The sequence below is a fragment of the Mustela lutreola genome, chromosome 1 (genome assembly GCF_030435805.1).
Source record: "Mustela lutreola isolate mMusLut2 chromosome 1, mMusLut2.pri, whole genome shotgun sequence".
NCBI lineage: Eukaryota > Metazoa > Chordata > Mammalia > Carnivora > Mustelidae > Mustela > Mustela lutreola.
Window position 1 is genome coordinate 49,004,144 of NC_081290.1, and position 15,943 is coordinate 49,020,086.

General features: G+C 34.9%; 1 protein-coding gene across 1 annotated transcript in view; it reads left to right on the top strand.

Annotated features, from left to right (window-relative positions):
• DHX15 (DEAH-box helicase 15) overlaps positions 1-15,943 on the top strand; it is a 59,032-nt gene that overhangs the window by 37,619 nt on the left and 5,470 nt on the right. Inside the window, exons 7-11 of the mRNA XM_059164541.1 lie at positions 6,633-6,719; positions 8,004-8,153; positions 8,545-8,653; positions 9,155-9,346; positions 12,240-12,362. Of these exons, the coding sequence (XP_059020524.1) occupies positions 6,633-6,719; positions 8,004-8,153; positions 8,545-8,653; positions 9,155-9,346; positions 12,240-12,362 (661 nt within the window). The remainder of the gene's footprint in view (positions 1-6,632; positions 6,720-8,003; positions 8,154-8,544; positions 8,654-9,154; positions 9,347-12,239; positions 12,363-15,943) is intronic.

Here is a 15,943-nt window from a genome sequence, read left to right on the forward strand (position 1 = left end):
ATGATCAAGTGTTGTCTTTCTCTCCATTAAGTCACTTGGCAAAAGCTAAGCACTTTTTTCTTCAGTGCCTTGAATCTTCTTAAAGACCTAACCAATTGTCATGTCTGTAGGTATGAAATAACTAACTGCGCAGATTTCTGATAATAGCATTCATCGTGCTGCATTGCATAAATATGTGGGTTTCTTTAGGGCAGGAATGCCATATTCTCAGTATGGATGTCTGCCTGGCATAGGAAGGAGCAAGGGTTTTTCTAAACCTGTTTCTGGGCTCTTTGTTGGGAGGGGAAGGGGATCTGAGTTGAAGTTTAGTTTAAAAAAACTATAAAAAAAAAAAACTATGCTTTTATTTTATTTTGAGAGCTGGAGGTTCTAGTAGGTTCTTCAAAAATAAAATTACATTGTTTGAAAATGTTTGAAAAACATTAGTGGAATTAGTCATTTATTAGGTTAAATAGCTGCTGAATATGAATTTTGGTAAGATTCTTAAGGTTTTTTTTTTAAGTGGATATTATTTGCGTCATCACTTTGGGGGATTATTATCAAGGATTAAGTTTTGTGTACATAGACTACTAATGTATCTAGAATAAACTAGTCCCTCATGGTAACTGCTATAAATTCCTTGAGTATATTCCTGTAGAAAAAACTTTTGAAATATTACTTAGGTATGATTTATTTGTCAGTTAGATTTGGAAGTGATTGCTTTCTAATTTCTATATTCAGGACTACCAGATTCCCACAACTTTTTCTGCTGTTTGTTTCAGTCTTTTTGCTAATATTTATCATTACTGAAAAGTTACACATTATAAAGATACTTAAATATATCAGGGCTACTAATACCTTTATATGGCTGTGTAAGTTAAATGAACTAAATACATTTTTCAAATTGAAGGAACCTACCAAAAGGATATACAACACCAGCCTAGTGGAATGTAAATCAACAAGCGATTGATAGGGGAAAAAAAAATCAGCTTCTGAGATTTTCATAGATCGGCTGGAGTAGTAAATATGACTTTTTTAAAGAAACAGTGTGATCATAGCTTCATTATGTTGAACTTTCCAATTATTTTTGTCATAGTGCTGTCTGTAAAACACATTAAAACCTTTTTTCCATTTAAAATTTTTCCATCTTAAAATGTTAATAACATTTTTCTTTATGTGCATATTCAGCTTTGGGGAAAACTTGAAGTTCTAAGTGATAGCTTTAGTATGTAATTTTGAAGTTGAAATTTTTGACTGAAAAGTGCTTATTCTCTTTGGAATTTTTAGCTTAATTCTGTATCAGTGGATGTATAAATAAAGTAGCTGTTTTCTTAAACATTTTTATAGCAAAGAATAGACTGTAGGCAGATAATTTTTAATTTTTCTTAAAATCATGTACACTCTGTATATCTGCATTTAAGATTAGATTTTTTTTTCTTAAACCACTGAGCAAGATTTGCCGTATTTGTGTATCTTTTCATATAGCTCTTTTCATACCGTTCTTAGGTTACTTTGAGAAGTATGGGCCTGAGCTTATTGAAATGTATTTCACAAATCTGAGTTCTTTACTGTTAATTATAAGTTTACTGGAAATTTAGTTTCAGTCTGGTATAAGTCCAGTACATGATACATTTTGTAGGATCTACAACTTAAGCACATGAATTAGAATTTAACTGTATTACCTTTTGTGTTCTTGTAAATCCCGAGGATACTGAGGAGAATTTTGTCTCACTGAAAAGAGTGATTTAGCAGTAGTTGGATATATGTGTGTTGATGGCCACAGATCATCATCATCCCCAGTGGGTGGGCTCACTTTGGGATCCCATTGTGGGCTTTCAGTTCAGAGTCCAACCAGGGGTCATAGTGCTGCTTCATCTACTGGTGGTATTTCATTCAGCTAAAACAATAGGATCTCTTGGTGGCGAGTCATATTCTCTCTTGGCATGAATGAGCTTCATCTTAGACGCTGAGAACACTGTCAAACACACAGATGCGTACAAGCACCCATTCCCCCGCTTGCGGCCCCCGCCCCCAGCCATGATCCCAGGAGAGGGAGGGAGGACTTTTTGGCAGTTGGATTGTCAGTCTCATGTGGGGCATGTTTAAGGAAAAATGAGCAGTCACAGAGGAGGATTCACTCATCTAGTCATGTTTTTGGTGCTGGATGGGGAAACTGCCTGTAAGAAGGTGGGAGTGTCAGCTGAGAACCAGAGTGAGTAGAAAATTTTTCTGTCCAGGCACCAACTGGCGCAGGAAGAGCAGGTGACTGGCAGACCCATGGCTCTGGCTGGGTTAGACAGCTGTCTGAAGGATTGTTGGGGACTGTGGGGAAGGAGGATGGGGAGGAATTAAGATGCACACAGGTTATGTGAGGGAAAGTGGTTGCATACTGGAACAGGAAGAACTGGCAGTTGGTTGCTGTTTTCCTATTGTCTTTAAAAAGAAATGTCACAACTTTGATAATATCCTTCTTATAAAATAAAGGACTAGAGGCCAAGGCTTCTTTCTTCTGTCATGAATTCATTATTCTGCCAGTTTATAGAATGGCGCGTTTATTCACAAGTGTGAATTCACTGTCAGTGACTGATACTCACAACTGATCTAAAAGTACGACGGAATATTTAGGGATGTATGGTCTGCTTCCAGTTGTGTAAAACCAAATACGATTTGATTGATTTCTTTGTTAAATTTGTTCTACTAGAAGGATAATAACATAAAGTAGAATGTAAGAAGTTAAAATGTTTGGAACAAAGAGAATATTTAATAGGTGTTTAAAAAATTCTGCCAGAATAAGTATAATTCTGTATATTTGGACACATTTTGTGAGGTAGTACCTTATTTGTTATCTTACTGATAGTATTAATTTATATAAAATAGAGTTTATAATGTGATTGAGGTAAAACCTACAAAGCAGCCTTTTAGTATTAAAGTTTTAAAATGTAGACTATATTAAAGGTAAAGTTTTATAGGCATTGGGGACTTTTTTTTTTTTTAATTTTTTATTTTTTATAAACATATATTTTTATCCCCAGGGGTACAGGTCCGTGAATCACCAGGTTTACACACTTCACAGCACTCACCAAAGCACATACCCTCCCCAGTGTCCATAATCAGACCCCCTTCTCCCAAACCCCCTCCCCCCAGCAACCCTCAGTTTGTTTTGTGAGATTAAGAGTCACTTATGGTTTGTCGGCATTGGGGACTTAACTAGCATTCCTTTTACAAATAGTTACTGAATTCCTTTTATGTGAGCTTCTAACACAGCACTGCTGGTGAACTGTTTAAAAATTTTTAATGATCGAGAAAGGTTGGGAATGCATGTATTTTTGTGAGGGTAGATCATTTTACTTGTTTTGATCATGCTTGACATTTATTCAGATATTTGAGGTTAAGTTCAAGCTACAGTTTTGTATAAACATTAAAGTTTACTCATCAGTAAATTACTTATGTACATCTTTTGAGTACGTTTTACAATTGCTATTTAATAGATTTGGTGTTATTAAAACCTAGTAACTATTCTTTGATTTTGTTTAGTTTTCATTAATTTTGTCCATACAGATAGCTGATTTTTCTGTGGCTTATCTTACAGTTTACTAATTAACATGGCTCAAAGCATACACTGCTCAATAAAAAAGAGAAATGGCCCTTGTGGTGGTGGTTCTATAGTTTTAAAGAGAGGCTTAATGATCCACTATCTGAAGATAACTTAGTGTGGTACTGCTGGGAGGTGGACAAATAAAGAAATTAATGTCCTTACTGAATTGGTGACCCCCACAGAGTTCCCTGGGGACTAAAAACCAAACTAGTTGAACCTAAATGCAATTTTGTGTCCAAATAGAATTCAAGTAGAGCAACTCAAGTACTCTCAGTTCTACTACTTTGAAGTGGATTTATTGAAATAAATCAAAGTAGATTTCATTGCAAGGCATGTTATTGAGGTGGAAGGGGATAAATCTAGATAAAGTTTAATCTTAACACACTTAACATAAACACATAAAATGTGTCAAACTTTTTCCCACAGGGTTTATTCTATATTTAGGGGTTATTTGGGTTATTTACCTGAAATAATTGCTTGGTCAATGAGGTTTGAACACTTTTTAAGGCTCTCTGAACACTTACTGCCATGTTACAGTCTAGAAATCTTGTACCATCTATATATATTTCCACTGGTCATATGTAGGTCCCTTGACAAATTCAGGATCACTTTGTGTTCTGATCAGTTCCTAATTAGATCATGTGCCACTTAACATCTAGAACATACTTATGGCTTGCCTTACTCTGTTGGTAAGTTTTCAAAGGAGCTAGAAGACTTTTACATTTCATTTATTTGTTCTTGTGTATTATGTATGTGTGTTTTCTTTAGACCTAGCTAGTATTACTTCTCCAGCTCTAGTAATAGAGTCATTGGCAGAAGCACCATGAAAGTCATACAGTTACATGAGTTTTTCCATTTTTTGGTCCACAAACCTACTTCCCATGGTTTCAGAACCCTGCCCTTTTTCTCAAAGATACTTTAATACCTGCTAAATCAGTATGGTAAATAAGTTGTATTCAGAAAAAATTTTATTACGTTAAAGCTTTTCTAACCAATTTACTTTAAGCCTTTGGGAAAAAAGCTTGAAAGTAGTCATACTTCTCTAAGGTCTTTTTTAACACTACTGTTTTAGAGTTTGATAATGACATGGGGTTTGCCAGGTTGGCATAATCCTGTTAAACACTTGTGGAATCACAAATCCACACGTCCTTGTAAGTATTCTGTAGTTTGTCACACACTCACCATACCCAAAGACGCATGACCACTGAGTAAAAGTATTTTGTAAAGAAAAATGATTTTCAAATAACCGTAAAGAGCCAGTTGAATCAATAAATTTTTATCACATTAATTGTATTCTGTTCTACAATAAACATGTGAAATGTATTTTTTAAAAATTTCTTCCCTGGCTTTAAGTATATATCCAGAACTGTAACAGTTTCACCCCAGAATTCCAGAAAACCATAAGACCTCTTATATAATCAGGAGCATGTAGCTGGTTCTGTAATAGGTTTATAAGGACTTTCTACATTTATTACCTAATTTTATTTGTTAATAGCTTTGGCTTAGCTAGATTAATATGCAGAAGTTATAAAAGGAAATTGAGGTTTGGGAGTCTTAAGACCTTTCTGCTATAACTTAGCAACCTAGGTTTGCTTCCCGGCTCTGCCACCACTCCTAAATTCATTGCTCCTTCCAGCACAACACACTTGACTTTGTAGAAGAATATTCAACTCAGGATATTTATTCAAATTCACCTGTCAACCTTATATACCTTGTTTATGTTTGCTTTGGTTTTAATTATTGAACCGTGTGCGTATTGTCTAAATGTACTGAAAAATATATTTCAGTAACATCAAACGGCCCGTGTTTCTTACCCATTTGCTAGTCTGCAGTCTTTGCAACTGCCCAGTACAAAAAAAAGAAGGATTCTGGTTTTATATGTGAATGATTCTAAAATATTACCCCATCAGTGGCTCTCTAGTAAGTTTTGGCAGTGTAAGTCCTTTTCGTTTCTTAGATGTGCCTATGGGCATTTTTGCTTACATGCCCTAGTTTAAGTGCAACCTTCTATTGCTAGTGTTCTGCCCTTCTTTATCATCCCACCTTACAGTTGCCAACTCACTTAAGTGCCGTTTTCTCGGTAAATTTCCTTGGTCTTTGCTGTGGAAATAAACCCTTCTTAAGTCTGAGTGATTTTTTGGTGTCATTTACACGGTCCATGTCTGAGCTTCCTTTACAAGCTGTGTGAGTAGGCCCTGTATCTGACTCATCTACTATGTCATTTGCTTGCATATACAGGCATTTTCAACTAATGGCAGTTTTCTGTTCCTTAAAATCAGATGTTTGGAGGAAAAAATACTAATGAGTATCCCATTTACTGTTTAAAAAGAAAAATTATGTGACATGTTATTCTCAAACCCCAACTAGTTTCCTAAAATAGATCTAAAGTACATCATACACTTAATATACACACAACGATCATACTAGTATGTAAATGCTATAAACATTTTCCCCTGGCAGTAAAAGGTCCGAGTGATTAACACTTGGTTTGTATGCCGTGACATCTTTGAGACCGTACACTTGCTAAAACATCTGCATTCAATTCTGATGATCTGCCAGTTCTTGGATTATAACTTGAGATTTTCTCCCCCCATTGCCTCCTGTGCCATTTTGTTTAAAATGTTGAGTTTTGATGATGCAAATTTCCTTTGTAAATATTTCCAGAAAATATTGAAAGATATACATGTTGTGTGGACTTTGGGTAATAACCAAAATAATGTTCTGTCAGAGAGACATTATAAATTAAGCTTATACTGTTTCATCGATATTTTTCTTTTGATGCTATCCTTACATTTAAATAATCAAAACAATGTGATTGACTGATAACCTGGAATAATATCTTTCTTTGAAAAACGAATTTGCTGTGATGGACTAAATGAAATTTTGATTTAAGATCTTAAATATTAATTTCTTCATATTGCATTGGCCATTGAGGATGAAACCTTATTTTTTAATTTACTTACTGGGTCGAAATTCTTTAGTGAAACTTCATGGCTTACTGTTACCTTAGTTTTACTTGATTTACTATATAATTTATATACCATTAATTTCTTAACAGGTAGTTGTGTCAACTAACATTGCAGAGACATCTTTGACAATAGATGGTGTGGTATTTGTGATTGATCCTGGATTTGCAAAACAAAAGGTACATAATTTAGTACTTTAGTTGTATTCTTTATTAAATTGGTGTTAGCTTAAGAGTTCTTACTGTCTACTCATTTAGTGAGTACAGTTTACTTTTTAGAATTATTTTTTTCTTGTCTTGTGTTTTATTTTCAGGTGTTGGTGATAATGAACCTTTTCTGTTATATGGATCTCATGTATTAAGCCCACGCATAATGTTTAATCCTAGGGTTTTGTATTTTTTTTTTCCCTGTTAAGGTTAATTTGGTTTTTGTTGGTGGTGGTGTTGGGGTTTTTTTCGTTGTTGTTGTTCTTTATTTCTCTGTAGCACTGGCAAGTATTTTGGTTTCTGCATTCATTTAAGAAGTATGGAGGTTGGGACGCCTGGGTGGCTCAGTGGGTTAGGCCTCTGCCTTCAGCTCAAGTCATGATCTCGATCTGGGTCCTGGGATCGAGCTCAACATTGGGCTTTCTGCTTGGCCAGCAGCCTGCTTCCTCCTCTCTCTCTGCTAGCCTCTCTGCCTACTTGTGATCTCTCTCCCTGTCAAATAAATAAATAAAATCTTAAAAAAAAAAAAAGTATGGAGGTAGTAATTAGAGGGATAGGATTATCATTCCTGTAGATTGGTCACTTACCGAAGGATATCAGTGTTTCTTTTATGTGCCAGGCATAGTACCTGAAAAGCTATTAATGTTAACCTCTAGTTGAACAGTGCTGAAAACCAAGCAGTTCGGTCAGAGGAAGTGACTGCTCAAGAAATATTGGGGATGTTCTGTAATTCACAGATCTTCTGTTACATTTGTTACATTTTGTAGGTGTAATTGAGAGAATTTGTTGCATGTATTATTCCTGTTTCTGATGGAAAATTTTCTCTTTAAAGTGGCAGTGTGTAACTGACTTTTTTTGGACTAAGTTCAAAATACTTTTCTTGATGTTCACTCTGAACATCAAATGTTGAAATTGACAGATTCTTTTCAGGCAGAAGCCTTTAAAACTGTCTGCTCTATGAAAGCAAGGTAAAACTAGGAGAACTGAAAATATTTTCAATTAGGAAGAGTAAAAGTGTTAGAAGTTTTGTGTATAATAGGTAAGAGCCTTTCCATGTTAGCTTGGATCTTCAGAATGATGGAGTCAGAATATCTGAAAGTTAAGGCACAGGGTGACCAATTCTTGGTTTCTGTCTCTGATTTACAGCCTTCATCAGTACTACTTTATTTTGAGATTAACTGTGGACTTTGTGTACTTCTGTTATAGTTTTGTGGTTAACTGGAGAAAAAATTCTTAACATTATTTTTATTCCAATAGGTGTACAATCCTCGAATCAGAGTTGAGTCTCTCTTGGTAACAGCCATTAGTAAAGCTTCAGCTCAACAAAGAGCTGGTCGAGCTGGGCGTACCAGACCTGGGAAATGCTTCAGACTTTATACAGAGAAGGCTTATAAAACAGAAATGCAGGTAAGGGGTTTTGCTGTATCCTTCCTATTTGTGTGGAAGGTTAAGTTGAATTTGTTACCAGAAGAAAATTGTTCTATTTACTTCATCTTGCCTTTGGCACCATAAGCTCCTTACTTTTTCCCCTAGTGAGATTTATGTTGTAATCTAGCAGTACAGCTCTCTGTTACAGTTCTAAGTTGAAGGAAACAGTGGCAGTAACACTTTCAACCCTGTAAAGATAGTTCACAGGAAATGTCTGATTTCTTTCTGGTATTTTTCTCATGTTGATTGGTGGTTTAGAAGTAATGCCAAAGTAAATAGCTAAAGAGGCAGAGAACAGATATGTTTTGTTTTCTGGAGCAAGAGGATTAAGGCATGTTTAACAGAATAAACATTCTTGTTTTTTTGCTAGGATAACACCTATCCTGAGATTTTGCGTTCTAATTTAGGATCAGTTGTGTTACAATTGAAGAAGCTTGGTATTGATGATTTGGTGCATTTTGACTTTATGGATCCACCAGGTATGAATTCTCAAAGCCTGTTTTAGCAAACCTTTTAACCAGAGTTCAGTGTCTCTGCATCTTATTCATTACACACATATCCCTTATTTTTTTCTTCCAGTATCATCAAGAAGAGTCTCATATGGTAGCATTAAAGCTAAAAGAGTGACAACTATCTGAGAAAGTTCTTTTTAATTTGTTTCTTTCTTTGGAATAACTAAATATCCTGGGAATTATTGACTGGGCAGGAAAATCAAATTTCTGGGTTTTTTTGTGTTGGTGTTGTTTTGTTGTTGTTGTTGTTTTTAATGTAGGAAAATGACAGTTTTAACTATGCAGGAAAATTTTTCAAGTTTATGTGATCCATTGTTTGCTAGATCTCTGTAACTGAATTTGATGACAGTTTGAGTTTAGAGTTTGGTCCACTGTAGAATGAAAAATGAGATGGCTTCTAATAGTTTGTACTTTTTCACATTTTTGCTTATTAAAGCAGTTTGTCTAATAGATTGCCTTTTCCCCCAGCTCCTGAAACTCTGATGAGAGCCTTAGAACTTTTGAATTACCTGGCTGCTTTAAATGATGATGGAGATCTGACTGAATTGGGATCCATGATGGCAGAGTTTCCTCTAGATCCACAGCTCGCTAAAATGGTTATTGCAAGTTGTGACTACAACTGTTCTAATGAGGTCCTATCTATTACTGCTATGTTGTCAGGTAATAGAGGGAAAGGAACTAAAAAAAGCCCAGCTCTTCACAGTTTGGGTGGACTTCACATTTGGTTTTGTTTTTTAATATCTAGTATGATAGTGGATTTTATAGTTGGTTTCAAGGAACTCATTTTGTTTCCTAAATCTCTTGTAAAAATTATAAAGACATAATATTTACAAAAGTAAAGTAATTGATTGTGCACAAAATCTAGTAAAAGCATTGGCTCTCTTGAGTGCGAATAAAAATTGCAATAAGAAAAGAACAAGTCTGAACACAATTGTAACGGAGTTCTTTGGTAGCTTCATCAGTTTTGCGGTTTATTACTGAAAGCACAAGAAGAAATTCGTTCTAGTACTTGGCACTATTAAGTGAGCCTGGGGCAAACCCAAACTATCATTTAAATTGAGCTTTTCCTACATACATAAATATGTTTTCTAGTGGCAGTCAAGCAAACATGAATTTCAAAGTTAGTATCAAATAAATAGAAATAGGTATGTGTAATTTTAGGCTTAAAATCAGATGAGAATTCTTTTACAATGGCAGAAAACACTTGATAAAAGAAATATACCTAATAGATAATATTGCTAATTTTGGAAATTGGAGCATTAAGCTGAACAAATCATGCTGTTTTTAGTTAACAATAAAGCGTAATCCACAAATGAATTATAACTTGGAAATTAGACCTTTCAAAAAGAAGAAATATGATTAACAACTTTACACTGATTCTTATAGCTAAAAATAGAAGACATTTCTTGTTTTTACTGATGATCAAAGTACTTTATACTACTAGTTCCACTACTGGGGAGAATGACTTCAGTTTCAGAGTGGTTTATTCGTCTTTATTATAACTTAATGCCTCAAATAATTCAAAATTTATTTAGAATTAAAGGATAAATTGAAAAATTTCCTAAATACAAAATTTTGGCTTAGTTTAGATGTATGGTATGTTTTAATGGTGTGAATTTTTTATTTAAGAACTAGCTAAAAATGTTTTTTTGCAGAGTTATGACTGATCAGACTCAGAGCAGATGGGCAGGGCAGTATCGAATCATTTTAATAAAATTGTAGTTTCACTTGCGGAGGTGGTGGTAGGTTGTTGTCTGCCTTTCTTACGTGTTTTTATTAGATGCTCCCAGTTGGTATTTACCCAAGATTTTAGTTTGCAGAGAAAGTGTGGGGCAAGATTAACAGATTGTTTGTGTATTTATTTGTTTTCTGCTCAGTTTTTATTCTTCCTGTTTCTCTTATCAGGGATACTATATAATTACCATCATATGAGTCTAGATTAGTAGCTCTTTAAAAAACTGGTCATTGTGACGCAGTTGAAATCTTCCAACTATATCTCTAATTTGTAATAAGGAGCTCTGCACAACACAGGGGTCTGTTAGCACATCAGGATTATGGACATTTATGTGTAGTGGTTATTAAGCATGGCATTTGTGGGGGGGAATCTTAAAGGGAGAGGAAGAAGTCATGGAACAAAAACAAGTTTGCCGAGTTTATACTGCTTTGTTTTCCATTTAAATAGTTTTTGAAATTTTCAGGTCCTGATACAAAATAGTACAATCAAGGGCCTTCTAGGGTGCTGCTTATTCCCACTGTTAATTCTGGGAGCTAGTTCATATTTACTTTCACATCTTTGAGAGGTTTCTGTACTTCTATGAATTACCTTGCTTCAGTTACATTAAGCAGGACATTTAATTTATATTTATTGTGATCGTATGTCATTGTCTTTATTTGGCTTCTTTGGTATCTTTTTAAAGGGGAAACTGTATGGGAAAGTAATTTGATACTGTATTTGATCTTGTTGTTGATTATTCCCATTATCTTCTATCTGGACTGATCATTTATACTTTTTTATATTGACAAGGTTTTAAGAGCTTTAAAAATGTGTTGACAAAGTCCCAAGCTGTTAAGTATTTTTACTTTCATACTGCTTTTATTACTATGGAATTGCTAAAGTGAATTAAGGAAAGTTGTATTTTAAAAATGTAGTGCACGCTTTGTAACAACTTAAAGTTTTATGTGAATTAACATTGAGGCTCTAAACAAATACTGTAGTTACATATTTTGGTGACCCTTGAAATAATGACTGTTTCAGACTAATTGTCAACTTTTTAAATATTGAATTTTGCTTTTTATATTGAGGTTTTGATTCACATAACTTTTTTTTTTAAACTTGGGACGTCATTTTCTAATCTTTTTATTAAAATGCTGGAAAACTAGGCTGAATATCCGCAGCCTTTTTGAATTTTCTTAATTCAAAGGCGGTTTAACCTTCCACCACTACTGCTATCATCAAAACCCAAGATTTCATGATATTTTTTATGTTTACGTAATGCTTCTGCTCACCGGTGCTAATAGTGATACCCACCAGTTGGTAATAGCCATAGCAATAGGGAAAAAATTACAGTAGAAATGTGGCAATAGACTGGTTAGAAAGTTGTTTTTAGCCCTGCAGTGGGCAAATAGAGCTCATAACTTCCATAGCCATTCAATGGATTTAGTGGATGGCCTTTTGAAAAATTACATTTAGCTTAAAGGCTATTGACACCATAATTCTGGTTATTGGTAGAGCTATCGGCACTGGTTTTTGAAATAAGTCGAGCTTTCTATTTCTAGTATCTTGATGGCCTTCAGAATAGCTGTTTGATGCCTACTTTTAGATCTAGTTAAAATAATCAGGTACTCTGTAGCTTTGAAACCCTCTTGTCTTACAGATGTGGTTAGGTGTTGATGTACCAAATCAAGGTAGTAAACAGTCCAAGATGCAGTTGGAGGCCATCCTGCCCTGCCCTATGCTCTGTGAACTGACCTAGCTAGGCCTTGTTCCTCTATCTGTGAATGCGTGACTCATCGATATGGGCGTTTGTGTTGGGCCCATACCAACCTTGTTTAGTCCCACAGTGTTTTGTTCGCCCCACGGAGGCCAAGAAAGCCGCAGATGAAGCCAAGATGAGATTTGCCCACATAGATGGAGATCATCTGACACTGCTGAATGTCTACCATGCTTTTAAACAAAGTAAGTGTAAATTAGATTGAAGGCACTCTTTTGTCTAAATGTCACTTGCAGCATATAAGATGTTTCTTCATCTTACTTTCATTTATTATCTGTGACAACTTTACATTAGAAACCCAGAGGTACTTTAGAAAAAACTCCTGACTAGCATTGAAAATAGAAATTGTCTGTCATTTCCAAAGTTGTTTACTTATAATCAGGGGGAAAATACCTGTTATAAGAAAACTGGAAAATACAGAGCAATAAAAACAAAATATAAAATAGTATAATATTTACCACTGACCTATAATTTTTATGTACGTTTTTTTCCTATTTCTTCTCATTCATTATATGTGAATAGTTTTGTATCTTTTATAGAATCTTTACTGCTTAATAATTTTACTAATAAATAGCTCTTAAGTAAATATAAAACTAACAAAATCGAAAAAAGGGCTGCAGATGTGAATGACCATTCTCAGGTTATAAGTGGTCCATATACATGAGGAGAAAGATGACCTCTACTTGTAGTTCAAGAGCAGTATTATTGAGAGGTACCATTTTCTCACCTATAAAACTGGCAAAACTTACAGAAAAATAGTCCTGAGCTCTGTAGAAGTGGGTTTAGTGTAACAATCCTACACTAGAGGTGGAAATATAAATTGATGTGGTCTTTATGAAAAGCAGTAGATTTTATGTCACTGAGACCTGAAGAAATTCACACCCTTTGAACCAGAAATAATCTATGAAGTTATCTTTCAGTGTCCAGTGGACACAGATAAAATTAAAAGATTTCATCCCAAAATTACATATGATAGTAAAAAGGGTAGGGGGGAACTGTCTTAATGCCCACCAATAAATAGGTGGTTCAGTGATTTATGCTATACTATTCTAAGCTTAGCTTTTCTTCTCTCTTCTCTTCTTTTACATTTATTTGAAAGAGAGAGAGAAAGAAAGAGCACAGTTTGGGGGCGGGAGGTAGGGAGAAGCAGACTCCCTGCTGAGCAGGGAGCCAGAATGAGGGGCTTGATCCCAGGATCCAGGGATCATGACCTGAGCTGAAAGCAGACAGTTAACTGACTGAGTCATCCAGGTGCCCTGTTCTAACTTTAAATGGTTTTCAGAGACTGTTTAGTGACATGAAAAACATTTTTCCATTTGTTTGAGAACAGTGAAATACAGTGGCTCAAATTCAGGTTTGAATTTGTAACTCATTTTTGTTATCTTCTAAAAATCTATTTACACTCCTAAATGGTCTGTTCGTTTTGGCACATCTCTTTTGGGTGAGGCTGAATTTATTTATCTCAGAATCCAAAAATGCTGCAGAGCCAGTAAGTGGAACAAAGAGCATAGCTGCCAAAGTGCTGCATGTCTGTGTGTTACACATGAACTTCGCTATGAGTTGAATAGAATTGGCAAATAATCAGGTCAAAATAAAAAACGAAGGCCAGTACACAGTTGACTTCAGAACATTTATTTTATCCCTCTTGTGTCCAGTGTACTGATGATGCATAATGTTAAAGACTGTTCCTGATATAGGTTAGGTCAATCCAAGAAATACACTATATTCCTGTGTGTATCAAACAGGTGGTGTCGTCGTGGTTGGTGGTGGACTATGTGACCACCAGGCACATAACCTATTAACTGACGGGGAGGCTACAGAGGGGAAGGTCCTGAGAAGGAGCAGATTCATGTCCATCTTGGTTCTCAAAATCCTTTGAGATCATTAAAATACTGTTTTAAGTGGAAATTAAAAGATTTCTAATGGAGCAGCATGGGTTTTTACCATGTATGTCTCACAAGAGATTTTAATGTTCTTTTAAGTTAGGAGATTGTATTATTTTGTTATTTAAGTTCTCTTTTTAAATAACTGTTAAAAGTTATTTAAGCTATATAAGCTCAGCAGTTGGTGTATTTGGATTTCATCAGTTGCTTTGAGAATGAAGTTTAGGTTTCATAGTGTAGAACTGTGTATTTAGATTTTAAGTATGAATGTAACAATTCAGTTTTTGAAATTTGAGCATTTTACTGTTTCACATGATAAAATTAGTAAATGCTTTTTTCTTTATGTACATATTGGTAGTTGGGAGCTTTCTATGAAAATATTGAACAGTAGGTATCTATAAAAGCTTTATCCTACCACTTCTTAGCAAGACTAGGAGAAGGAGTGTCGTGAATTAGAGAGGTAGCATCCATTCTCTAGATGCTTGATCCTTGACTACTACATGCTTCTCACTGCCATAGGGATGGTAAGCTGATGGGTGTTTTTAGACCTTTTACTCCAAATACTTGTAATAAATAAGGTCAAAGGAAACAGAATGAACATTTGATAAAAGTGTCCCCAGTAGTCAAAGGATTTAGCCTTTAATTACTGCCTGTCATCTTTTCAAATAAAGGGAGCTGTTTTAAAAATAATACCAGACTCCTAGATCTCTACAAAATATTTGAACATTTCATATCCCTTTATTGAATTTGGAGTGTTTTCACTAATGATTTTTAAATGATGCTATGTTATGTTGTTAATTGAAACGTTAAGTATAGCAACTGTGTTTCAGATACTGATCAAGAGGAACTATATTATCAGACACAATGACAGTGGCTGATTACATAGAAAAGCTAAAATTCATCTTGATATACTATATGTTGAAATAATACTTTAAAAAAATAAATTTGGAGAAGAGAGCACACATGGGCATGCATGTGAGCAGAGGTGTGTAGAGGCAGAGGGAGAGGAGAATCTTAAGCACACTCCACTGTGAGCTTGGAGCCCATTGTGGGGCTCTGTCTCAGGACCCTAAAATCAAGACCTGAGCTGGAAGTTGAGAATTGGATGTTTAACTGACTGAGCCACCCAGGCATCTCTGAAATAACACTCTTGAGAGACAACTAGGTTTAAATTATCTTGGAACATCTTGATTTGTCTGTCTGATTTCACTCTGAAATGATTTGACTTTAGATCTTAAAAGTAGTTCTGCTATATTGGTTAAGAAATTCATAGCTAGCATTATTTTAAAATATTTCCAATTTTGGATTTTATTTTTCCCATTTATCAACTCACTCTAACAAATTTAGAAAGTACTTGTAGTACTGCCAGATAGTGTTTATCTTGACCACTTAAAATTGCCATTTTGTTACCCTAAAGAGTATTCTCTTTAGGGGATATGAGTTCTGAAATTTAGAACCTCAGAAAAGCTATACTTCAGATCAGAGTATGCTAATCAGCTGCCCTTTTCAAGGGCCCCCTTTCTTATTGTCTCAGTGTGGACATTTCCATTGCGTTTCAGCTCCATGCATTGCACCAGCATAAGCAAGGATGCCTCATAGGCATACTTTTCTTCTCTTTGTGTTATCTCCTGAAGATATTTGGTTGGTGCTTTGTTTTAAATGTCAGTAAGTTCAGATGGATACTTATTCTCATTCTACATGGGTTAATGACTTGAACACATCAGTTCTTTAATTTAAAAGATCCATTTTACTACCTCACCTGCCCACCCATCCTTTCTGAAATGTGGCTGATTTTGTAACAAGCAGACACTGATTAATATATGTTGTTCCTTTGAAAAGCAATTAAAATGTTGTATGTTTCAATTGGTAGAATCCTAGAACTA